The following is a 24,673-nucleotide window of genomic DNA, read 5'->3' as shown; positions in this document are numbered from 1 at the left end:
GTTCAGAGAATAAAGTGTGTGTTTATTAAAGGCCTTCAATAAATACAATTTGGGCAGTGCAGAAGCCTCCCAGAGGCTACACCCAAGCTGGACAATGGGCACCAGTTTTTCAGACAATTATAAATTTGGTCCATTTACATACCAGGGGTTAATTCTCCAATTACAGCTTCATCTAATGAAGTCATTTACCCCCAGTTTGCTCCCCCCTGATTCACTTTTGTTTGTACTTTTTGGGGCCTGAGGCTGTGGGGTGTCCTTGGGTTCCAGGCCCAGAGGGATTGTTTTGTCTGACCAAAATGTGAAGAGAGTAGTTAACACTTTATATGACATTTAGAGTTATGCACTAATGCAGCACAGGATTTGAAAAATATGAAAGCTGAAATCCTGAGGCTTTCTACAAGGCATCCATCCCATCCACAGGGCTCCAGCAGCACTGGAGCCTGGATGCCACAGCCCAGCACTGCCCCAGAGCGATGACTGCACTGCACAAGGACACAGAGGCCAAAAATAGTAATAAAATGCAATAACTCTGTTAGTGCATGGAATCTTGCTGTAGGTAGGCTGAATTTGTTGTGGATAGGTGGATGTAATTCCCAATATTCAGCTGGGCTAGCAGTAGAAAGTTATTTATTTTTATGGAAAAAAAATGCATGAATAACATTAACTTTTAAAGTTTGTATCTGTATCAGAATTGTAGTAGCAGCAGGTAATCCTTTGCCCTTCAAATGATGTAGCAGATGGAAAGACTGAGAGAGCCTGAAGAGCAGCTTTGAGGGCAGGGAGTGCCAACTATGGGAATGTTCCAGTCAGCTGATTTCTGCTCTATTTATATCAACAGGAGTTTATGGCTGATTGGAAATGTGTTGTTTTGTCCCAGGTATGATTGTCACCAGTTCTTCTTGTCACTTGAATAACATGGGCAATTCAAATTTTTATTGAGTCTTTGACTTTTAAAGCATAAATTCAAACCTCTCAATTCCAAGGAGTTTTTATTTCCAAAGAAGGACATGAGAAACCAGTGATTACTTTTGAAGTATTGTAGAAGTAATTAACCTGCAAGTTTCAGAGGAATGGAAAGTAAAGTAGAAATGCTCCCTCAGCAGACAGGGAGGAGACTCTTTCCACTTACCCAGAGAGCCCCAAGGGCTGATGGAATGCTGCAAATCACTGGGGATTTTCAGGCAGGAAAATGTTTGGGCATTTTCACAAATAGCAAGAGGTAGAATGTACCAAACCTGAAAGATACAACCAGAGTAAACTGGTCTCTACTGAATTAGTAGATGTTCATAGATTTATTGGGGAAGAAAAGCAAAATTGAAGTTGAGTTTCTGGCCTGTGGCATTTTGCAGATGTTCACAGCACTGATCCACAGAGTGTGGCTGTGAGCTCCAGAAACCACACCAGGGCTCTGGAAATGGGATTTAAACATGGGCTCTGTGTAATGCAAAGAGGATCTTTAAAAATCAGAGTTGGAGGGCAAGAGAGATGGTAAAATAAAAGTGGGAGCTTAGCCCAAGGAGAAACCACAGGGCTCTTGGGCATCCCATGAGGATGGGGAGCTCAGGAGAGGTGGCTGTCATGCCATAGACCAATCTTACTTGGCATATTTGAAGTTTCAATATAGTTCATAGTTTTCTGTATTTAATGAATTTATGTTAGTTTACCAAGCAATTTATTTGGCCAAATAATCTCAAAAATCTTTTTAAAAAGATCTTTAAAGCTCTGGCTTTGTTTTATTCAAAATATCCTGTGGTTTTGGAGAGGTTTTTTCAATTCAATGAAAATTTGAGGTGAGAAGTTATCCTTTATTGGTTCAATGTATTTCATTGGTTAAATGGAATCCAGTATTAGGAATTGATGGCTGTTGAAACTGGGAAGAAGGGATATTATGTGTGAATATATCACTGTGGGAAGGTGCAGCCCCTGTGACAGACACTTGTAAATGATAGCTGCACTTCATGGAAGCTCTTCAGGAACTGAGTGTGACCTTTTGGGAGCAATGAGGGTGAGAGTTTGGCTCTCTGTACAGATCCCTGTGCTGTTCTCTGACACTTGCACAGGCTGCTATTTAAGTAATGAATAGGTGGGATAAAATATTCACTGCAGTTTGCTTGGCCAAGTAGCTAGACAAGATTTCAACTTAACAAGCCTCCTGATAATTAAGATTTAAGCAGAGGTGGTAATTACCCTGTGAAGTTTAGCTGTGATGAAACTGCCACTGAATAGCAGTGGCAAATACATAGGCTACAAAAACTCTTCACTGCTGAAGGAAATGTGACTTTCTTTCAGCTGCTTTGTTGTTTCTGGGACTTTAAAAACAAACAAACAAAAAACATGTTAAGAGTTGATTTACTTCTAAAATGCAGAAATTCTAAAATTATTTCACTCTAAAATTTACTTCTAAATCAGCAACGCTGGGAAGTGATGTACAGAAAAATGGGAAGCCCCAAAGCCTCCTGGGTTTGGATCTGAAATACATACAGTTAGTGGGCAGCTGAACTGAAAAGCAAATTACCCCTCTGAGAGCATCTCAGAAGTGGGAGGGGATGGTCTCCAGCCAGGGCTGTCTTTTGGAGAGTCCTCTCACCCTGCAGGCAGAGAACATCATTGCCCATTTGTGAGAGGAATGAGAGCCTGAAGAACACTTAATTTTATGGGGGTGCTAGAAGTCTCTCTGGGTTTTAATCTGAGTCTCTTAAACAACAGGCAGAAAAACCATCCTTCACTCTTAAGGAAATACTGCTTAAAAGCAAGGAAAGCTTATCAGCCTCAGCAGTGCTTTGAGAGCCTTCCTTGCTGCTGTGTCAGAGTTCCCTTTTCCCTGGCTGCAGCTCCCAGGTTTCTGTGCTTGGGATGACCCCTGAGGTATTAAAAGGTCTTTTTTCCCAGCCCTGTGACTGAAGAAGTCATCGAGATTCATTGGTTCTGTTTTTCAAGGTTGTTTATTTTCTCTTATCTGTTCCATTCCTTCTCTGACCTGCTGAGGTCTGTCCAGCAGGTTGGTTTGTGGCACACTGACTGCCCTTGGGGTGGTGTTGGCTTTTTATACTGAGAGCTACGTGTACTTTATTGACAATAATTTTCCAGTGCCTATCCCCTATGTTAGACAGTCTGTCTCTACTCTAAACCAATCTAGAAGTGCCACCATCCCAGCAGAAGATGGAGGGTGAGAAGAAGGTCAGGACATGCCCAGATTCCTCCATTTTGCCTCTTGAACCCCCATTCTAAATCCCCAAAATTCTACTTTTTCACCCTGTGACAAATTCACTGTCATTTTACTCAAACCCTTGTGGCTTGTAACTCTTCACACAAAGTTGGGAATTGTTTCCATGGGCTAAAATCAAAGGCACAGGTGTTTGTGACTCCATGCCAGGGTCTCTGAACCTCCTGCCAGGGTCTGGAGTCCTCCAGGGCAGCCAGAGGAATGTCCTGGGTTCTGACATCTCCCCCTCCTGTTTGCACTAAGAACACCTCCTTTGCAGCCCTGTTCGTGGCCCATCACATGCACTGAAAAACTCATGGCAAAAGGAGCAGAAGAATTACGAGCTCTACTAAAATGTAAAAAAGCTGTGTTCAAAAGTTCCTTCCACGATGGTGAAAGGTCAGAGAAATCAAACACACCATTTAGCCAAGATCCAGTAACTTCTCCAAGTTTGGCCATATCTTCTTGCAATTGCTTTATGTTTTCTTGAATTGACTTTGAGTGATCAGACAAGTTCATGCAGCACATTCCTTCAAACTCTTCACACCTGTGCCCATGTGCCAGCAATAAATAATCAATTGCTGCCCTGTTTTGAAGAGGGGCTCCTCTCACACTCTTGATGTCTGTTAACCTGTTCCTCAGTGCAAGAGAGCTGGCACGAGCCTGCTTGCTCTGCCAACAACCCATGTGATCCAGCTGGGCCAGGGCTGCTCCTGACGCTGCCTGAGGTGAGAATATTGCACCTGCAATTCTCTGAGCCTTGCTCCATGTGTCAACAGTGCCATCACAAGCTGGATCATACTGTTTGACCAATCTTTTCCCTCTATTTTTCTGCTCTTTTAAAAATGTCAGCAGCAGCCCATGAGTCAGGAGCAGGGGGTGCTGAGCCAAGGCTGCCCTGCTCCTCCTCTCCAGCCCTGCCCAGCTGCTCCCTGGGTACTCCTTGGAGTAACCCCCATGGAGCTGGAAGCAGGGGCTGCTCTCACTGCTCTGCACAGGTGATCTCCAACCCTGGGGTGGCACATCAAAAAGAGGAACTTTTTAGGTAACACCTGTAACACCTGCCCAGAAACAGGAACTTTGCTTAGAGCTGACCTGTGTTGTCTGGGACTGCTCTGGTGCTTTGTCTTGGTTTCAAAAGACAGATGTTTGCTAAGGAGGGCAGGAGCCTCCCCTGAAATTGAATATGTAACACATCCCCTGAAATTGAAAATGTAACAAACTGAATTGTTATAAATTTTAAATTAAGGGGCTCTCAGGCAAAAATATGGGAGCAGGAATAACAGTTCTTTAATAGGGAAGAAAATAAAAAGATAAAAATGCAGTAGACTGGAACAACACTGCCAGAGTCAGAACCCAGCCTGACACCCTGTGGGTCAGGGTGCTGGCAGCAGTGCCATTGGAATTGTGGCTCAGCCCTCCTGCAGTGTCAGGGCTGGTTCTGCTGGAGCAGGGATCCTGGAGAAAGGTGCAGTCTCTGCCTCTGAAGATCCAGGGCAAGAGGCAGCTGCTGTTCCTCTGGGCAATCCTGTGGAGAAGCCGTGCTGGTGTTCCAGAATCTCCAGATTATATCCAGGTAGGAATGCTTGGCTCCTCCCTCTGGGCTCACACCTCCCAATGGGATGCTGTAGTTCTTATCAGCCATGCAGTGACATTCAACAGCTGTTATCAGCAGATGTCTCCCCAGTTGTGGAAGAGATAAGGAAAACTGCCCCCTGAACAGAACACAACTGCCATACAGATGGCAAATAGAACACAATTTGCTTGACAATCCAGGACAAGCTTCTCCTTCCAGGTTTGTGAGTCTGGAACTCTGCCAGACCATGCCAGGGTGTTCAACCTCACTGGGCTTCTTCAAATCTGCTCCAGCTTTGGAGTCCTGAATTTTGGAGACGTTTCTCTAGCAACGTGTTTGCTATTTATGTCTTTGCCCTATAGTTTGCTATGGAGGCAGATTGCATTTCTTAGCTTCCAGTAAGAAATGGCAGCAGTGACAGTGACTCATTTATTGTTTTGTTCTTGCTTTGTTTCAGATGTGTCTCACCAAGGCTCTGAGTAAAGCTTTGTTCTGTTAGGCTTCCTCTCACTCTGTACTGCTGTACTTTGGTGATTTATGCTCCAATCCAGCGTTGTGTGTTTGCAATCACCTTTTTCTTTCCCTAATTTCACATCAGTAACTTAGGGCAAGAAAAAGAGGCTTTGTGTTATCCAGGATTTATTCATTTATTTTATTTATTTATTTTACTTTTATTTATCCAGTGTTATCCAGGATCTGACTTCTCTGCTGATTCTCTTCTTTGTTTTGGTTTGTTGGGGTTTTGTCACTGTAGCTGAGGGGGGTTGTGTCTTCTTATGCCCAGTAAAAGCACTTTCCTATTTATAAACTAAAATTCCTTTAATAAAGTTTTCTGGGGAGAAAAGTGCACCTCTTCCTGTGATGGTCAGAATTTGGGTTCTCTTTCCAGGAGTGTAACCTCAGTGTGCAGGACAGAGCTGAAGGTGCTGAAAGGGATTTAAGGGCCACTTCAGCTCAAACGAACCCCACTAACATAACTGATGGGGCTAATGGAGCATAAGGAACCTTGGTAAAAGAAAATTCTGGTAGTTTTTTGTAACTGTGTGTCCATTTACATACACTAGATTTCATCTGTATTGAAATAGTAACTGTTTTGAGAGAAAAGGAGATCACAGAGCTGATCTTTGTGCCAGTTTTATTGCCTTTAGCCCACATCTTCACCCAGATAACTCAAGGTTAACAAGATGAAAAGCATGAAAAAAATTAAAAAGGAGAAAAAAAGAAGTTTTGTGTTCTTTCAGCTGGTGAAGAGAAATTACTACAGGACCCTGCAGCCTGGCAATTCTGAAACCTTGTAAGAATTAATAGAAGGTGCAATCAATACTACCTAGGAACTAGAGATAACACTTCCTTCTGAAAGCTGACTTTAGTGCAATACAGTGTTTTGGTGTTCTTCTCTGTAGACATTGCACTGAAGATAGATTTTATTTTTAACTATTATGAACATATCACAGAAATTATTTTCCATATGTTTTACTAAACAAATTTCTGTCTGAAAGCTGCCTGATGGAAATTAAGCAAATTATGAATTTAAACAAGCAAAATGTAGAAAACCATAAATGACATTTGTCTCCTTTTACAATATAATGTTAATATCTGTATAAATATTAAGAGAAAGGTTTTTTATTATTATTATTATACACCTGTATTTGCTTTCATTCCCTAATGAAAATAAATCTCATTTAGTATAAAAATTACAATTAGTTTCATACCAGCCAATGAGAATTAAACCTTTTCTAAGAAAAAGCACATAGTATGGGACTAAAATTGGTTGAAGTCACAGGTCAGTCTGTGGAAATTACCACATAAGGAGATTTACTTTAGAGCTAGTTTGGGTTTTTTTTCATTGTTCTGCATGTGAGTATATAAATTTGCAGATGTGAAGATGGGACTGGGCAAGTGGGATCTAAAGGCATGGCTGAAAGTCCCCATCAGTCACCTGCATCAATTCTGTACTGCTGAACCATGTGGACAGAGACTGAGATCTGCCTTGTTATTGTATCCAGCAGCAAAGTGTCCAGAAATTGAAGTGTTTCTAAATGAATACGATGTTATAGATGCTAGAAATGAAGATGTGCCAAATAAAAATATTTCTCTGTTCTTGGTAGGAAAGGAAACACAAAAACCTCACAGTCATAACACAGGGAGCAAATAGTGTTTATGAAAAAAATTTCAAGGTGCAGGTATGTAAATCCAAGGGCTTCAAATGATGAAAGAATGTTCTTAAAAATATCACTGTAGATCAGAATTTCCTCTAATCCTTCAAGTTAGTAAGCAACATTCATTTGGCTTGAGTAGAAGATACTGGAGAGGATAAATTATTCGGTCATCACTAACCTAACAAACATTGATCAAATTAAAGATGATGTCTTAGGGTTCCTCTCCTTTTCCTCTGTGTGCATATTTAGTACACCAGATGGTTAATGCAGTCATAATAAACTAGTGGGAATATTTAATTAAGTGTGTTCCCAGGACATTAAATGCAGAGCATTATTCTTTGGCTGGTGATCAGAGTAAATATTTGGTAATAAGGGAGAGTCCTTGTAGAATATTGTTGGTAATACATGAAAAGCACATTTGAGAACAGAGCTGTGTTCAAAGCAGAACTTTCTTCCCAAAATGAAGACATCTCAAATGCTAATAATTATTTATACCTGGGGTTTTGTTCTACCACCAATTCACTATTAATCATGACACAGTTATTACAAAAAACATGAGGAATAATTTGAACCTTGATAGTCCCGGACTGGAATTAGTCCAAGCTTGTAGCCATTTACCTGTCAATAGTCACATTTTTACTGATTACTGAAGGGCTCAGATGGAAAAAAAGACAATGAAGAGCAATCTCTGCTCTCTTGTAGGTGAAGGGAGCCTCTTTGCTCTTGTTGGGAGCTAGTTCTAGAGATCTCAGAGGGCTGAAATCATCTTCCTGTAGTCTGAAAATCCCTGCAGATGGCCACCAGCCCAGCAGTGATATTCCTCTGTCAATCAGCTCTTATCTCCTCAGCCTAACCAGTTTTATGATATCATGGCTTTTTTACTCCCCTTGAGCAGCTTTTGTTTGCTCCCCTGCAGCAGTGAGAGGAGTAGAATGCAAACAAGGAGAAACCTGGCTTATTAAAATAGGCTGGGCAGTAACTGGGGGGGGAAGATGGGCTAGAAATCTGGAATACATACAGCTGAACTGAAAAGCAAATTACCCCTCTGAGAGCATCTCAGAAGTGGGAGGGGATGGTCTCCAGCCAGGGCTGTCCTTGGAGAGTCCTCTCACCCTGCAGGCAGAGAACTTCCTTAACTACCTGTAAGAGGAATGAGAGCCTGAAGAACACTTCATTTTATGGGGGTGCTGGAAGTCTCTCTGCACCTCTCCTGACAGAATTAGTGTGTGGTTTTCAAAGAGTAGCAGGACCTGCCATTTGACATTATCCCATTTCACTGTGGCAAAGCAAAAACACATTGGTGGGAGGTGCTGGGGTGGATAAGGAATGTCTTTTTCCTGGACACAAGGAGAAACAGGACTGTCCTCCCACAGCTGTGGTGGGCCCATGCTGATGTTGAGCTCGGTTCTGAGTCTGAAGGCTCAGAATCTTAAGGAGTTTAAATATCAATTCTTTGAGAGGTGACACCTGAATAGAGGAGCACAGAATTTGAGTCTGCTCTGTTTGTCAGGCTGGGTTTTGTTAGGGTTGTGCCAAACCTCACGTGGCCACGCTGATTGGGAAGAAAGATTTTTGAGCTAGGCTTGGCTAAACTGACCCCATGCAGAAATAAAATCCCATGTGGGATTAACACATCTAGAAAGCTGCAAATTCCCCCAGGATGCAGAAATCTCCAAGCACAGGCAGTAAAAGTCCCTCCCTGCAAACCAGCAGTGGAAAAATTGGTTTAGCTGTTACTGCATAGGGATAAACAAGGCAAGCCCAAAACTAACAGCAAACCCCCAGGGCTGTGGAGCTCCTTTATTTCTTTAGAGACCCTTGTGCCTCAAAGCATCCCAATTCCCAGATGAACATTCCTGCAGCAGGGACAATTGGAGATGGGTTTGTTTCTGCAGCTGCTCCTTGGGCCAGAACCTTCACTGACATGCACTAAAATAGTGTATAAATGTGCATTTGTAGCTAATTTTAGTAATTATTTTAGAGTTAAATCTTAAGAGTACAAAGCTATGGAAGTGTTCTGATTTACTTTACAGTTGAACAAAGGGGTGTTTGTGGTGTATTTTTCAAGTGCCTTTGAAACCACAGACTGTCAGACTCTGCTCCCACAGCAAAGCCCAGATGGGTGGGTGCCTTTTGAAGGGGTCCATGTGGAAAAAGTGTCTTAAATATGTGTAAGTTACAGCAGTAAATATGTACTACACAAAAAAAAAGTAATAAAAAAGGGGAGAGAGGCAGTTCAATTTTCTTTTATTTGAACAACAGGGAAAGAGTTTGAGGAAAGAGGACTCAGACTGGGGTTCTTAAAAAATTCTTTTCATTTTTGGTAGGGATCATGGGTCAGATGTGCTGCACTGGTGCAGTCAGTGCCCCTCCCCTGGGCTGTGCCACTGACACCCCTGGAGCTGCCTGATGGGATTCTCACTTCCCATGGGCACAGCCTCAGCTTTTCTCACTGCTTGAGTCTGAGGGGTAGAAAATAACTCCTGCTGCTAGAAATAGGTTGTGAGCTCTGCCTGGAGTCAGAGGGGAGAGGAGCAGGAGGAGGACAGTGAGGAGGCTGCTCTGCCCCAGCTTTCTGTGCCAGGGAGAAGCCCCTTCATCCCTGTACCTGTTCCTGGCATGTGTGGGATAGCAGCTGCTCCTTAGCTCAGTGCCTGTTGTCAGGATAAAGCCTTTGAAGGATTAGGTCCTGCAGCTGAAGGCTTTAAGAAGCACTTTGGATAGATAAAAGAAGATGCTGAAAGCAGCCTTGGAGGTCCTCATGTGAACTGTACCAAGGCCTGGCATCCTCCTGGTATTTGCCTCTCCCTTCCCTATCCTGACTAAGGGAAAAATTCTGCTCTGTAGCTCACACATATGAACAAAAATGAAAGTGTGTGTCAGAAGGTTTGCCAAAATATTAGATACACAATCATCCTTAATGTTCTTTCAGCCAGTGCTGAAATGCAAACCAGTAACACTGGGTATCTCCAATTCTCTCTTAAGTAAGAGTTGCAGCTGCCTTTCACTGTCAGATCCAAACAGCAAGTTGTTTCCAAAACACCTCAGTGAGATGACAAAACCTCTCAGGCATGGATTTGACCCCCCAGTTCCAGGCCCAGCTGGGAGAGCTGAGCATGTCTGAGTCAGCTGAGCCCATTTTGCTGAATCACTCAGAGAATCCCTGGACGTTTCTCCCAAGGTGGCTGCAAACACAGAGCCTGCAGTGCTCCCAGTTTGCTGACTGACCCACACCTCCTGGTGCTCTGATGGCACAGGCTGGCTGCCATTCAAGCGTATTTCCTAGGGATTCGTAGCCTTTTTCACCAACAATAGCAGAATTTTATTCCTCTTTCAAAAATAATTTGACTTGTTCTTGGGAATGGCAGTTCTCAGCACCAATGGTAATTTCTTTTCTTTTCCTAAAAAAAATGTACACAAGTCTGATGGTAGGGGTCTAGTGAATGGAGCTTTTATATGGATTTTGCATTCTTTGTAGCTCCCCAAAATCATGCCAGACCATGAGAAATTATACTTTAAAGTTGTGTTGCTTCATGTATTTCAAAAGGAAGCTTCTACAACACAGTGCTAATATTTTTGCATAAATTTCTTTGACTAACACTTCTGAGAAATTAGAAGCTGATATGACATGGTCCAGAGACAATAATAGAAGAATTATGTAAATGCAGGAAGAATGATGTAAATGTAGGCTGGACTTTAATTCCAGCTTTAATTTTTGCTCTGTGATATTGCAGAGAATGTCTGTGCTTTCAAGTGATGCAGGCCTTCAGTTCCCTTCTTTACCAGAAAGCTTGGATTAGATTTTAGGTAATTAATTAGGATGGGCATGTTAATTACAAGCTTGCTGTGCCTGAGCATAAAGATTGTCACCTCTCTTTGGTGGCTGCAGCGATTCCTGCTGTCACTGTCATATTTTCTGAAAAATCCTCTTTGCCCAGGATTTTCTCCTGGGAAGATGAGAAGCCTCAGAGAGGAATGAAAACAATAATGATCTGACTGCTGCTCCTGTGTTTGCTGCTTTGGAATGTGGCTTGGACATTGTTTACCAACAGGTGAATGTTTGATTGGTTCCATGTGAATTGTTTTTAATTAATGACCAATCCCAGCCAGCTGTGTCAGACTCTCTGAGTCAGTCTTGGGTTTTTATTATTCATTCTTGTTAAGCCTCCTGATGTATCCTTTCTCTTTCTTTAGTGTAGTTTTAGTATAGCATAATGTAATATAATGTAATATAATGTAATGTAATATAATGTAATATAATAATATAATATAATATAATATAATATAATATAATATAATATAATATAATATAATATAATATAATATAATATAATATAATATAATATAATATAATATAATATAATATCAGCCTTTTGAGAACTTGGAGTCAGATTCTCATCTCTCACCTTGTCCTGGGGACCCTCACAGCTCCACATCCTGCAACTCCTGCAGCTGTAAACCCACCCATCCTTCCCATCATCTCCTGCCTTGTGCAGGGAGCAGAGAAGCTCAGAAAATGCAGCTGAAACCAAATTAGATGGCAGCAAGAATGCTGGAAGAGAACAACCTTGAAAGTATCTACTGTATGTCTAGTCATTTTAAGGACAGCTTGGGAGCTGCAAAAAACAGATGAGAATTGCTAGGCAGAAAAGGTGCTTGGCAGAGCTCCAAATGTGGAGTTATCTCATAGCTCTGACCATGAACATCACTGAATTTATAAGCTCTGCTTACAGCAAAACATGTGGCAGGGAAAAACTCTTCTCACATGCTGCTCTTCTGTGGTCTCTGGGATTCCAACAGTGCATAACTCAAGAGAGGAGCTCTCCTGACGTTTGTAGTAGTGACACAGTGTTTCCACAGGAGAAAATCTGCTTGTGCTGATCGGGAAAATGCCTATTTGCTTCCTTAACTGCAAAGAAGTTTAACAATTTTAATTTTAGCTCTGTTGTTGTGGCAGGATCTCCTTTGAGGCTGCTGATGCTCCAGGGAGATCTTGTGTTGTGTTGTGGGTGATGTGTGTTATAGTCAGATTTTGATCCTTTGTGGCAACTCAAAATAAATCCTGTTGGGATGTGGCCATGGATGGAGTGGTTCCCTGGCAGGTGGCAGCAGCCCCTGGTTTTAATGGTTTTAGGAGTCGCTGTGAGGTCCTCAAAGGATGGGCAAGGTTCAGTTTCTGCTCTTTCAGCTCAAGCCCCAGTGAAAGGGTGAGGTGTGAGCCCCAGCAGGGCTGCAAACACTCTGGGAGCTTCTGGAGCCACTGCTGCCCACAGGGATCCCAGCCCTCAGGCAACACTGCCAGACTGAATTTGCAGCCAAAGGCACCTTTGGGGAGCCAACTTCAGTGCCCCAGGCATTTTGACAGTGCATTAATGAGGCCATAATTCCAGCAGCATTAATCAGAGCCCAGGATGTAGAAGGGAATGATTCACAGAGAAACGCTGTGTTCTCTCAGTCTGTCACTGTGGGAAGGCATTGGTGATGCATGAGTGGGATTTGTGATATTTTTCAGTTCACATGCTCAGGGATTTCCTCTGCAGCTTGAGGAAGGGTTTATTTCCCTGTGGGGAGCAGTGAGGGGTCCCTTGCAAGGAGAGCTGAGGTTCCACAGGATGGAGTGTGGGTGTGACTGGCTGAGGCTCAGGGACTCTGCTGAGGCTGGGGGGCAGATTTGAGTGCACAAACTCACACTCTGAGACAGAGCAGATCTGCTCTTGGGTTTTCAGGACATTTGTTTTGTCCTTTGTTGCAGAGCAGCCTGGAGGAGGGCAGTGCTGGAGGTTGGGAGCTGCTGTGCAGGAGGTCAGGGCTCTGACCTCCTCCTCCAGGGCTGTGGAGATGCTGGAGCTGCTCTGGGGGCATTTGGGGACCAAATGGGGAAGGTCATCATTGCAGGGCTCTGACCTCCTCCTCCAGGGCTGTGGAGATGCTGGAGCTGCTCTGGGGGCATTTGGGGACCAAATGGGGAAGGTCATCATTGCAGGGCTCTGACCTTCTCCTCCAGGGCTGTGGAGATGCTGGAGCTGCTCTGGGGAGCATTTGGGGACCAAATGGGGAGGGTCAGCAGCGCTGGTGCCAGAGTGACTGACCCCATGATGTGTGCAATTCTCACCCCCATTTCCTCCTCTGTTCTCGGGATTTGCTGTTTATTGCAGCCCCGAGACACGGGAAAAGTCTCTGTTTCGGCCTGCACGTTCGAAGAATGAGCCAGAGTTCTTCAGTTCTCGCTCTCAGAGTTGTTTATTGTATCTTATCTATAAAATTTTTCTCCTGTCCAGCCAAGGTGCGCTCAGCAGGACAGACAGCGGCGCTCTGCCCGCCCCCGGGGCGGTGTTATCTCTTTATACTACAAACTACAGATAACATGTTTACAATTGCTTTCCTATACCTATCACCTGTGTTAGACAGTGAGCTTCTACTCTAGACCAATCCAAAAGTGCCACCATCACAGCAGAAGATGGAGATAGAGAAGAAGAAGAAAGGCTGGACATGCCCAAGTCCCTCCATCTTGTCCCCAAAACCCCCATTCTAAAAACCCCAAAATCCACCCCTTCACCCAGTGATAATTTTATTATTACACTATTTAAACTTCTCTGGCTTTCAGGTCTTCATCCAAAGCTGGTAATTTGCTCCATGGGTCATAATCAAACCCCCAGGTGTTCTGGGCTGTGTGCCAGGGTCTCTGAGCCCCTGGCAGGGGTCCCAGCAGCTCTGGACACCCAGAGGGATGCACTGAGTTCTGACACTCTGTTTTCTCCTCTCTTCTGTTTGTGATGGATGTGATCTCCTCCTGTTTCAGATTGTTTCCTTCTGTTTCTCTTGGCTTGGTGAGCTCCAAACAGGAGGAGCAGGGCAGAGCTTTATCAGCTCACTGAGAGGGTCACAGCCCATCCCCTCCTGCAGTAACACAGAGTGCCCAGAGCACAGGGGGTTCCCTTGTAGCCACGGAAGCTCTGCCCTGCTACTCAGGCCTGTGGTCACTTTGGCCATTGGCCTAACTTAGGGTAGATAACTTGAATTGTTTGCCATTTAAAAAAGTAGCAAGGGAGGTGGAAGAGTTTGAGAAAGTCCCATCAAGAAATAGTGTAAAAACTGATTGTGGTATGAGAAGGAATAGTGTGAGAGGTAGATTTGTAGAAAATTTTCAAAACTTGACAGCAGGTTCACATAGCATGCCTCTGTATATAAACCTTGAGATAAGAAATGCTGATTTAGAAATGCCATGGAATAGGACAGGAATTGTTGAGAGAGAAATGGAACTAGAAACAAGTTTCAAAGGATGGCCTTATAAAAAAGACTGGATACTTTGGAGAAATAGAAGTATGAAAGATGCACTGTAGTAGGACCCATGAGGGCTTTTTAAATTATTTGCTTTAAGGCATCTGCAGCAGGGTATGGCTAAAAGCTGATAAGCCAAGAAAGGCTTATAGTGTTTTGTAATTAAAAAATAGTTGGCTTCTGATTGTGATGGTGTGAATTGTAACATCTGTATTGTCTCACCCTTCCCATGAGACTGAAAATGGAATAAAAGTGTATAAAATGCCATCTCTGGGTCAGAAAATAGTATTGTCTGACAGAATGGAACAGTAGGGTTTTGATCCAGGAATGGAAAACATGGATTGAAATAATGGAAAAGGTCTTTGAAGAAAAAGAAAGTGCTTTGAAACTTCACAAGTTCTTTGAAGAGAAAGGTACATTTTATGAGTTCCAGAAAAGGGGTTGTGAGCCAGTCAGGATGGTTTGGTCACTCAGGTTCTCTGGTTTTGCCCTAGGTCTGTTCCAGCATCTGCCCAGGGTCCTGCAGGGGCTGCAGGGGCTGCAGGGCCCCCTCCTGCCACCAACGTGTCCAGCAACAAGAGGCTGCAGCAGACACAAGCCCAGGTGGACGAGGTGAGTGCTCAGCACCAGGTACTCCTGTGCTTGGTCCCCCCTTGTGCAGCTCCTGCTCATCTGAAGGATCCAGAACTTGAGATTTACCAGAGGAGGCAGAGAGTAAAGAGAGATCCTGGATAGAAACATCCCTGCACCAGGAACAGCTCTGCAGATTAAATGTGGGCATGAATGCCATGCAGGAGTGTCAGGGGCAGGATGGTGGGGGATGGACGGAGAGCAGAGATCTCTGCAGCCAGGTCAGGAACTTGGGGCTCATTGCAAAGGGCCTGGGTGCAGGGCCCTGCTGGGAGCTGCCAGGCACAGCTCAGAGCAGGCTCCAAAGAGGGAGAGAGAAGTAAAGAGAGAGAAGGCAAGAGTGTGGTAAAGAGAAAATGAGAGAGCGAGGAAGAGTAAAAGAGGATGGATGAGAGAGCAAGGTTCCCGTTCTAATACCATAAATCTTCTGTGTTGAATATTCTGATTCTCACTAACCAATCTAGTACAAGATACAAATCCTATAGCATTTCCATACAGCCTATAAGAATCACTACATTACCATACTGTGTTACATTTTAAACCCTAAAAACTCCTCTTTGGGCCCCTTCTGCCAAGCTGGCAAGGTCTGCTCTGCCCCTTGGGCCTGTCTGCAAGCAGAGGGAATTGTTCCATCAAAAGGGGATTACCTTCAGCCAGCCATGCCATTGTTTTCCAGTTGTTCAGTAACTTAAGTATCTCAAAGCTTGCTTTCATTTCAATCTCACTTATAGTTTCTATATTCTCAAAATCTTTTGCCAGGCAATCATATTTACAAAGCTTTCCTGTTTCATCTTCCCCAACACTGCCAGTTCAGCAGTTCCTCCCAGTCTGCTCAGGAGGAGATGTCATAGTGGAAGCAGCTCTTGTAGTGTGTTCTGCACTCCTAAAGGTTAGATGCTAATTTCTCAGACTGTGTCACAGAGACAGAAGAGCATCAGCTTCTCTCAGATAGATTAAAACCACCAAACTGAGCCACTGAGGGTGGTGTTCATTAGCAGGAGCTCTATTAATTAATCATCCCAATTTATTCCCAAAGAAAGGCACCCACACATGATGTCATAACAGCATCTCTTAACAAATCCCCACTCATTTTCTTGCTCTTGGGGGGCCATGTGCCTGTTCCAGCACATTCTTAAATTCTTGTCTTGGCTGTAATGCCAGAGTCCCTCCAGCTGCAGTGGGAATGGGAACAGTGAGCACACCACTGCTCCTGGGTGCAGCAGGAGGAAGCAGCAGCTGTAGCATCCTTACACACCTATAGGGGCCTTTGTGTGCTGGCTATTGAGGAAAGAATATTGTTCAACCCCTCCAAAGGCTGAAGTAACTCATGCTTACTGTCTGTGGCGAAGTGCACGGAGCTTGTGTGATTCTTAAAAGCTAATCTGATAAAATACACATTAGAAAATATGTACTTACTGTGGTGTTCATATTTTCTGAAAAAACCCCTTTGCCCAGGATTTCTCTCCTGGGAAGCTGAGAATCCTCAGAGAAAAGGAAAACAATTCTGATCTCATTTGCTTCTCCTGTGTTGTGCTCATGTGGAATGTGTTTGGAGATTGGTTACCCACAGGTGATTGTTCCATTGCATTCTGCTGGGAGTTGTTGTCGCTCTTTGCCCAATCAGGGCCAAGCTGTGTCAGGGCTCTGGAGAGAGTCAGGAGTTTTCATTATTATCTTTTTAGCATTCTGTAAGTATCCTTGCTGTATTCTTTAGTATAGTTTAGTACAGTATTCTTTAATATAATATAGTACCATAAAATAATTAATTAGCCTTCTGAGAACGTGGAGTCAGATTCATCAATCCTTCCTGCCACAGGGCACCCTGCAAATACAATAACTTACATGCCTAAAAGCCTCTATTTTCAAAAGCTTTGGGCACGCTTTAAAGATAGTAGAGAAGACCTCAAAATATCCAACTCAAATGAATTTCTTAAGATGAATTAAATACACCTGTCAAAATGGGCCATGTCTTTTTGAGAAGCTTTTCTTTGTTGAAAATCTGGAACAGTGACTTTCTGGTCTTCCCATTGTTGGTGCTCAGATGTGTTCACAACATCCTCTGGCTGCAGAAATGCCTGCAGAAATGTCTAGACTAGGTTCTCTCTTAACCTCTTTATTTCCTCTTCCAGTGGGGAAAGGAATGTTACATTTACTTTGTCTTTGGTCAGAATAAGGAAATAAATTTCTTGTCCTCAACATGTTCCATCATGAAGGCCCTGTAATTGTTTATGTGAATGACAGCAAAAGTAACTATCCCTAAAAGATGATAAAAATTGCCTTTTATTATCTTAAAATGAGTGATGCCTGTCAGATACATAGGGCTCTCAAGTAGATCAGTAGAGATGGCATCAGTGAGGGTAGTGAACCCTTGCTTTGTGTTTAAGACACTCTGTATTCTGATTCTTTTCACTCAGACCCATGAAGATCTGTCTTTTTGTGGAGATGAGGAGATAGTTTTGGATGTTACTCTTGCCCAGGATGGGGGACAATGAGTAGTCCTTGGATTTGAGGATTACGTTGGTGAAATCCAGGATTCGTGGGGGTTTTGCTGCCATTTGAGAGAGAGGCTGCTGCTGTCACAGAACCACAGACTGATCTGGGTTGGAAAAGAACTTTAAGGTCATCTAGTCCAACCTGTGCCCTGACACCTCCTCACCAAGCAAACCATGGCACTGAGTGCCCCATCCAGGCTTTGTTAAACACTCCAGGGATGGTGACACCACCCCCTCCCCGGGCAGACACTTCCAGTGCCCAACCACTCTTTCTGTGAAGAATTGTTCACAGGTTTGGAGCTGGTAGCACGTGGTCAGCAGGTCCTTTTTAGCAGGGAAATCACAATATAAGAATTGCCAAGGGAGGAAAGCTGGCACTTCCAGCACTGTGAGGTTGCTGGAGTGATGCTGGTTTGTAACACCAAGGGATGCAGTGTGGGATGCCATGATGGGTTTTTTACTTTTTATTTTATATGCCTTTTATGCATTCTCAATACCCTTAACAAGCTTGTTTGTAACTTTTTAAACTTAATGTCTTAACATAGTCCTGGTATTTTGCTAGGCCAGAAGGCCAAACATCTTAAAAGCCCTGCAGTGGGGACTGGAAAGCCTCACACTATCCTGAGATACCAAGGCCCCCTCTAAAACTCTAAAATATCTTGTAAACTAAAATTAGGCCCCTCTGGGGGGGAATACTTTAGAATAGGGAGGTGTCAGGCCATTCATTTAAGCCTCTCATTGAGGCATCTTTGTTAGACATGCTAATTTGCAAGGTCTGTACATTTACATACATGATCTCCTGTGTGTGTGCATTTCAGCACATTGCACCTTGGTGAATTGTTGTACTGATGCCTTGGAGGGGCTCCCTAGAACAGAGGCTGGACAAGATTTAGAGAATAAAGTGGGGATTTATTGAAGGCCTTCAACAGCCACACCTTGGGCAGCCACAGCCTCCCAGAGGCTACACCCAAGCTGGACAATGGGCACCAGTTTTTCAGACAATTCTAAGTTTGGTCCATTCACATATCAGGGGTTAATTCTCCAATTACAGCTTCAGCTAATGAAGTCATTTACCCCCAGTTTGCTCCCCCCATTCACTTTTGTTTGTCCTTTTTGCAGCCTGAGGCTGTGGGGTGTCCTTGGGTTCCAGGCCTGGAGAGGAATTGTTTTGTCTGAATAAAAGGGAGAACAGCAGCTGACAGGTTATGGAGTTTATAGTGAGTTTAGAGTTCTGCACAGATCCAGTACAGGATGTGAAAAATATAAAAGCTAAAATCCTGAGGCATCACTACTGTGAACAACGCTAACCACTTGTTTTTAAAATTTTACAAGTTTAATAGTAATGAAATGGTTATAAAATAGAGTAATAATAATTGGGACAATTTGGATTAGGAAAATATGAGACAATAAAAACAAGAGTTACGGATGTCTGGGTACCTTTTCTGAGCAACATAAGCCTGAAAAAGGACCCAGGTTAACAAAGGATTAACCCTTAAAAACAATAACCTGTTGCATATTCTTACACCTCATCCATGATGCATAAATTCCATTCCAACACAGGATTCTGTCTGGGCAGTGTCAGCTTCTTCCTCTGAATCCTGACAGTGTCTCCAGGGCTGAGCAGGCAGGAAGAAGTTCCTTTCTTCTGATAAGGGAGCAATAAATTCTCTTTCTCTGAAAGATTCAGGTGTCCTGTGGCTGCTGTGTTGCTGCGAGTCCTTTCTTTAAAGAAAGTATCCTACATAGCATAGTTTCTATTTTAACATTTTTTATAACCTAAAACTCTATTTAACACACTACTTAAGAGAATTAACACAGCATAACTTTCTAACACAACACATAATATTCATTTCAATATTTGCGAAAAGCCACTCATAAAATACATGCATTTTTCACAACTACAACAACGATACTCATGAAATACCGAAGTCAAACCCCTTTTATCCCTCACCTGTGGCTTTGTCCCGGCTCTTTTCCCTCCGTGCCGCCCGCAGGTGGCGGCAGAGCTCCGGGCTGGGGAATCTCCGGTGCTGGTGATGCTGCACCAGTGCCCGGGGATGGGTTCAGCTGTTCCTCTATTGGGGTTCCCCCCCGGTTCCTCTAGACACCGTAAGGCTTATTTTCTAAGGCCCAGACAAACATTTATCTATTTGCCAAAAATGAAATCCCACCTGGGTGAGTGCTCACTGCAGCCAGGGTCAATTCAAGAAGTAGTTCTAGGGAAACAAACAAACAAACAAAACAAACACAGAACCAAAAAACAAAACTAAGCAAAAAAAAACCCAAAAAACAAAACAAACAAACAAAAAAAAAGCCAAAAAAAACCCCAGGAAAACTAAAACAAAAAAAGAAACCCCCCAAAAAACCCAAACCAAAACAAAGCAACCCAAAAACCCCAAAAACAACACAAAAACCCCAACAACAAAAAAACCAAACCAACCAAAACCAAACCAACCAAAAAAACAGCCAGCCAAACAAAACAAAGCAAGAACCCCAAAAAACCAAGCAAACAAAAAAACCACAAACAAACAAAAAAGCCCAACCAAAACCCCCCAAAAATGAAGATAACGGGTAGGAAATAGCAAAGTATTTTGTATCAGCATTTTAAAATAGTTTATAATTTTCACTCCAAATCGTTGTAGCAAGACAGAATTCAACTAATTACTAGCTGAGAAATCAATAATTAAAAAAATTAGCATTGTTTTATATGAACATAAGTGCTTGGAAGGTTTTGGTTTGGAAAAGCAAGTATGAAAATTTGGATTGAGCAAAATATTTCATTTTGGTTTAGGTTTGGTAGACAAGTGAAACAAATCTTTTGAGACCTTCTCCAGTCCTGTTAAAGATTCTTTCACTATCAATTTCCTCTCGCTGTATTTGAATAATGTATCCTTTAAATAATTCTGGATTTTTGCAGGTAATAGTTAAATTGTATTAAATATGTATAACATGGAATTCCTTATTATAGAGTGTGAGAATTAACAGACCATCAGCCTCATTCACTGCTAGAAAAATTGGACCCAACTTTACAGAGATTGTGATGCTGTCTGACATTTGCATTAGTGGTGAATTTCTGCAGGATTCCTATTTAGTTATTGGCTTGCTAGAAGAGGATTTTCACCTTGGCCAATGTATAAAATCCAGGCATGAGCAGCCCTTGCCTGTTGCAGCCTGGCTCTCTGCTGCTCTTTGGGTGAATTTGCTCAGGTGAAACGTTCTCCTCCTCCACTTCCAAGCAGGACTTCAGATCATGGCTGAGAAGTCATCTTGCCCAAAAGATCTGCAGAATGAGGAAATGCTTTGGTAAGGAAATGCACACAGTTCCCTTTAGAGTGGCTTTTGTCTGTCTGCTTTCTCTACTTCAGGTGAGGAAGGTATTAAATGTACAAGGAAAACAATGGCTTGTTCTTAGTGATGTCAACCAAAGTGTGCTGTAGAGATCTTCATCAGGTCTTTGTAGCTGTATAAAAGAAGACAAAAACTTTAATCAAACTAAATGTGCTGTTTCATGAGGTCTGTTTATTTTCTCCCTTAAAGACACGAGCAGTGTAGCTCACTGAGGGTATTTCCACAGGCTGGGGTTTTGAGGCAGTGCTCAGGGAATGCCATCACACACCACATGGCAAAAGGCTGGGCATCACTGTTGCTGCTTTTAATGAAGGATGGAACTGTTTTGGGGCTGAGAATGATTTATTGCTCAGATAAACATCGGTCTCAGAGGCTGTGAGATTTTAGAGGAGCAAGCAGTCAGCCATAGCTCCAAGCAGTCACAAGTTCTTCATTACAAGGCAATATAGAACCTTCTGATCCAATGGACAGTTGCCACTGGGTTTATTTTGCTTTTCTAACCTATCACCTTTACTCACTTCTACTGCACTGCAGATACATTTATCCAATGGGCTATTATCACACATACACACAAATGCTTCTGTTATAACCTCTAAACTCTGAGCTGCTCTACACAATTATACCCCTATATTATAACCCTTCACCATCTTATCAATGCAGTTTCTCACTTACTTCAGGCATACCCTTACTTACAACTATAGAAACATAAGTTTATGATTTTTCTGCTTAATATCTGTGTATTATATTTTTACATCAATCCAGGCTTCTCCCAAGGCTGCAGATCAAACCCTCCTGTGTCTGTGGAATTTTCTGTGTCTCAGATTCCCACAGCTGGGTTTAGGATGAGGTGTGACACTCCAGGGTGTGACCAGGCTCTCATCTCTGCCTGTGGGAGGGGTCTCAGGTGTGTCTGTGCCTTCACAGGTGGTGGACATCATGAGGATGAACGTGGACAAGGTGCTGGAAAGGGACCAGAAGCTGTCAGAGCTCGACAACCGGGCAGATGCATTGCAAGCAGGTGCCTCACAGTTTGAGACCAGTGCAGCCAAGCTGAAGAGGAAATACTGGTGGAAAAATTGCAAGGTAAGAAATATAAACCCTTGTTTGGAATCACTTCATGGCAGGAATTGCTTTCACCTGCATTTAGTGGGACTTTGCCTGCAGTATGGCACCTCTGACTCATCTCTTCTCGTCAAGGTGAGAAGGAGGTGCCTTGACCTCAAGGCTCCAGATGTCAAGCAACTCTGATCTTTACCAGAACCCATAATTTCTGCAGTATATAAAATGTAGATACAACGTTTAATGCTTCCCCAGTGCCTTCAAATAGGGATGGGAAACCATTCCATGTTAATTCATGTCAGTTCTCTGTGGGAATCACAAAACCTGATCAGGTGCAGGGAAATCTAGCAGTGGGAGAAAAGAAGTTTTTTCCTTGTGGGGATCATTGATCTGATTTTTCTTCAGGATGGTAAACCATAAAAAATACCCAAAACTGGGTTCTGCAAACTGCTGTGAGAAGGGATAAAATGACAGTCTCTTATGAAGAGGGGCTGGTTAGGACAGAGCAGGACTTTGATCAACCAGCTGCCTTCTCTGCTGTCTCCAAAGTCTAATCCTTCCCCAAGAGCAGAGGGAGCCTCACTCTCCTTTGCTTTTTCAGGCCTTCTCCAATATTTGTGGATTTTGGACCCAGAAACTTCATCTTCTCTTGCTCTTCTAAGACTCATGTCTTTGCTTCTTCCTGCTCATGCACCACCACCACCACAAACCCTGTGCCAAAAGCTCAGCTTGATTTCCATTTCTCAACACCAACTTTCCTGCTGACCACTTATGTCCACCCAAATCAAACCAGCTGTTCCCAAGGGGGAATCCCACATGTGTCCCTCACTGGGCTGTTCTCTGCTTTGTCTCTTCAATCCACAGTGCTATGAAATGTAGAGCAAGACAAAATATTCTGGGTAAAATACATGTAAAAACACTCCAGAAATAAAAGGATCTGCATTAGAAATTTAGCTTAGCAGGTCCTCTGGGCCTCTTTTAGCTGTTGCCCAACTGATAAATCCAGAAGTGCAGGAAGCAGGGCTTTGGGAGCTACAAGCACAGGTTTGAGTTAGGTTCACCCATGTGCCTGCAGTCACCACAGTGAGCTGCACTACCTTCAAACCTGCCCTCATTCTCCTTTCCTGCTTTCTCCTGCCAAACCATCCCCCTGTCCCTCCTCGGGCTCCCAAACTCTGCAAAGAGAGGGAAGAGATTTAAAAAGGATCTCCTGCAAGCCAGTGGCTGCCTCTGTCCTCGTGTTGGGAGGAATGAAGGCTTTGATTTGACATTCCCATGTTCGTTGTTTTTCCCATCCTTTCTGCTCTCTGGGCTAATAATGGCCACTGGGCTGCAGCCTCCCTGGAGGGCTCCTCAGCTCTCAGGGGGCTCTGGGCAGCTCTGGGCTGTGCACAGCTGCCTCTGCTCTGCTTGGCACCCACCTGTTTCTGGCCAGCTCTGACAAGAGGCTCTGCTCATTGTTGATTTTAAAACCAGCAATAAATCTGGGGCCTTAGCAACTCTGTTGGAGTAAGTCTTTACAGAGTTAAAAGTATGAGGATTGAGTCATTAAGTAAAAGAAAAAAAAAATTGAGGGGTTAATGTTTCTCACGTGGAAACCTGACTTTCTCTTTTTCTTTCTCATATCTTCTCTTTTTATAGATGATGATCATCCTCGGTGTAGTATGTGCAGTCATTCTCATTATAATTATAAGTGAGTAATTCATTTTCTCTTTTATTTATGTTCTCAATAGCTTGTGACTTAAGAATGGCTGATACATTAAAAACAAAGCAACAAAAAAAATGGATATAAAATATTTAAACTGATTAATTTGTGAAATTTCCCTTCTAGTGTTATGCTTTTATAGTGAGAATTACTGCAAACTCCCTGGACACATATTGGCAGAATTTGTTGACATTTAATGTTTTTAACATTAGCATGTTACATAACTTTCCCTAGGATTAAAAGCTCTCCCTTTTTATGTTTTAAATAAATTTTTATGCAGTCTCAGAGATCTTCCTTTCAGTATGATGATGACTGCCACAGTGCCAGTGTTTTCTGCTAAGAACAGTAATTCTTGAAATACCTCATGCCTATAAAAAGAGGGTGAAGGCAAACAGGCATCTGATGAATTTTTTAAAAGCATATAGGTGCCTGGTTTCTGCCACATCAGCTAGAATTTGAGATGTCAGTGTTTCTGAAGATCCTTTTTCACCTCAAATGCTGAAATGTTGTTAAAAGATGGCCCAAAGTCTCACTGCCTTCTTTTCTCAAAAGATCATCTCGTTCCACACAGTTGTGTAGGGAAGGTAGCTATGAATGAATAATAGCAGTCCTGCTGGTTGGGACTCAGGGACCTTGTAATGACAGGAACTGAACATTTCATTTATGTAACCCTGTGTTAGCAACAGCTCTTAGGTGACATAACTGTAATATGGCATTAACTCCTAAAAGGGAGATTCTTCAGATACACAATGCAGGTGGTAACCCAGAAGAGATTCAGCAGAAGGCCAGACTGTGGATGTGAGTTAATTCCCAGCTCTCAAGTTACATGCCTGATACTCAGCATGTTTCCATTTTCCTCTGTTGCTCCTGTAAAGAAAGCTTGCAGGATCACCTGTAAACATGACTAAAAGGAATGAGATACATGTGACAGTTTATTAGCCCTATGAATGCTGGCACCAGAGCGACCCAGAATAATTCCAGGGTTTCGTAACACTGATACAGTAAGCATGGGAAATGCTTAGATATTAATTAACTATATTAACTCAAGAGAAAGATCAGCCCTTGTGCAGCAACTGGACAAAAGAAGATGTGCAGCCATTGAACTAATTGCTGGGTACATATTCCTCATTGAGCATTGTGTGAGTCTTAAGAACATAAAATGTGGTCAAGATAGCTCATATCAACCTCCATGGAAGTTTAGGCTGAAACATATACAAGTAAGAA

General features: G+C 42.9%; 1 protein-coding gene across 1 annotated transcript in view; it reads left to right on the top strand.

The window, feature by feature from the left end:
• Positions 1 to 24,673, top strand: part of LOC118689948 (vesicle-associated membrane protein 2-like) — a 62,709-nt gene that overhangs the window by 28,109 nt on the left and 9,927 nt on the right. The window contains exons 2-4 of the mRNA XM_036388439.2: positions 14,710 to 14,827; positions 21,610 to 21,768; positions 23,386 to 23,437. Coding sequence (XP_036244332.1) covers positions 14,710 to 14,827; positions 21,610 to 21,768; positions 23,386 to 23,437 — 329 coding nt within the window. The remainder of the gene's footprint in view (positions 1 to 14,709; positions 14,828 to 21,609; positions 21,769 to 23,385; positions 23,438 to 24,673) is intronic.

This window comes from Molothrus ater, chromosome 10 (genome assembly GCF_012460135.2).
Source record: "Molothrus ater isolate BHLD 08-10-18 breed brown headed cowbird chromosome 10, BPBGC_Mater_1.1, whole genome shotgun sequence".
Taxonomy (NCBI): domain Eukaryota; kingdom Metazoa; phylum Chordata; class Aves; order Passeriformes; family Icteridae; genus Molothrus; species Molothrus ater.
Note: the sequence above shows the minus strand (reverse complement) of the source record. Positions and strands in the feature narration are given on the sequence as shown.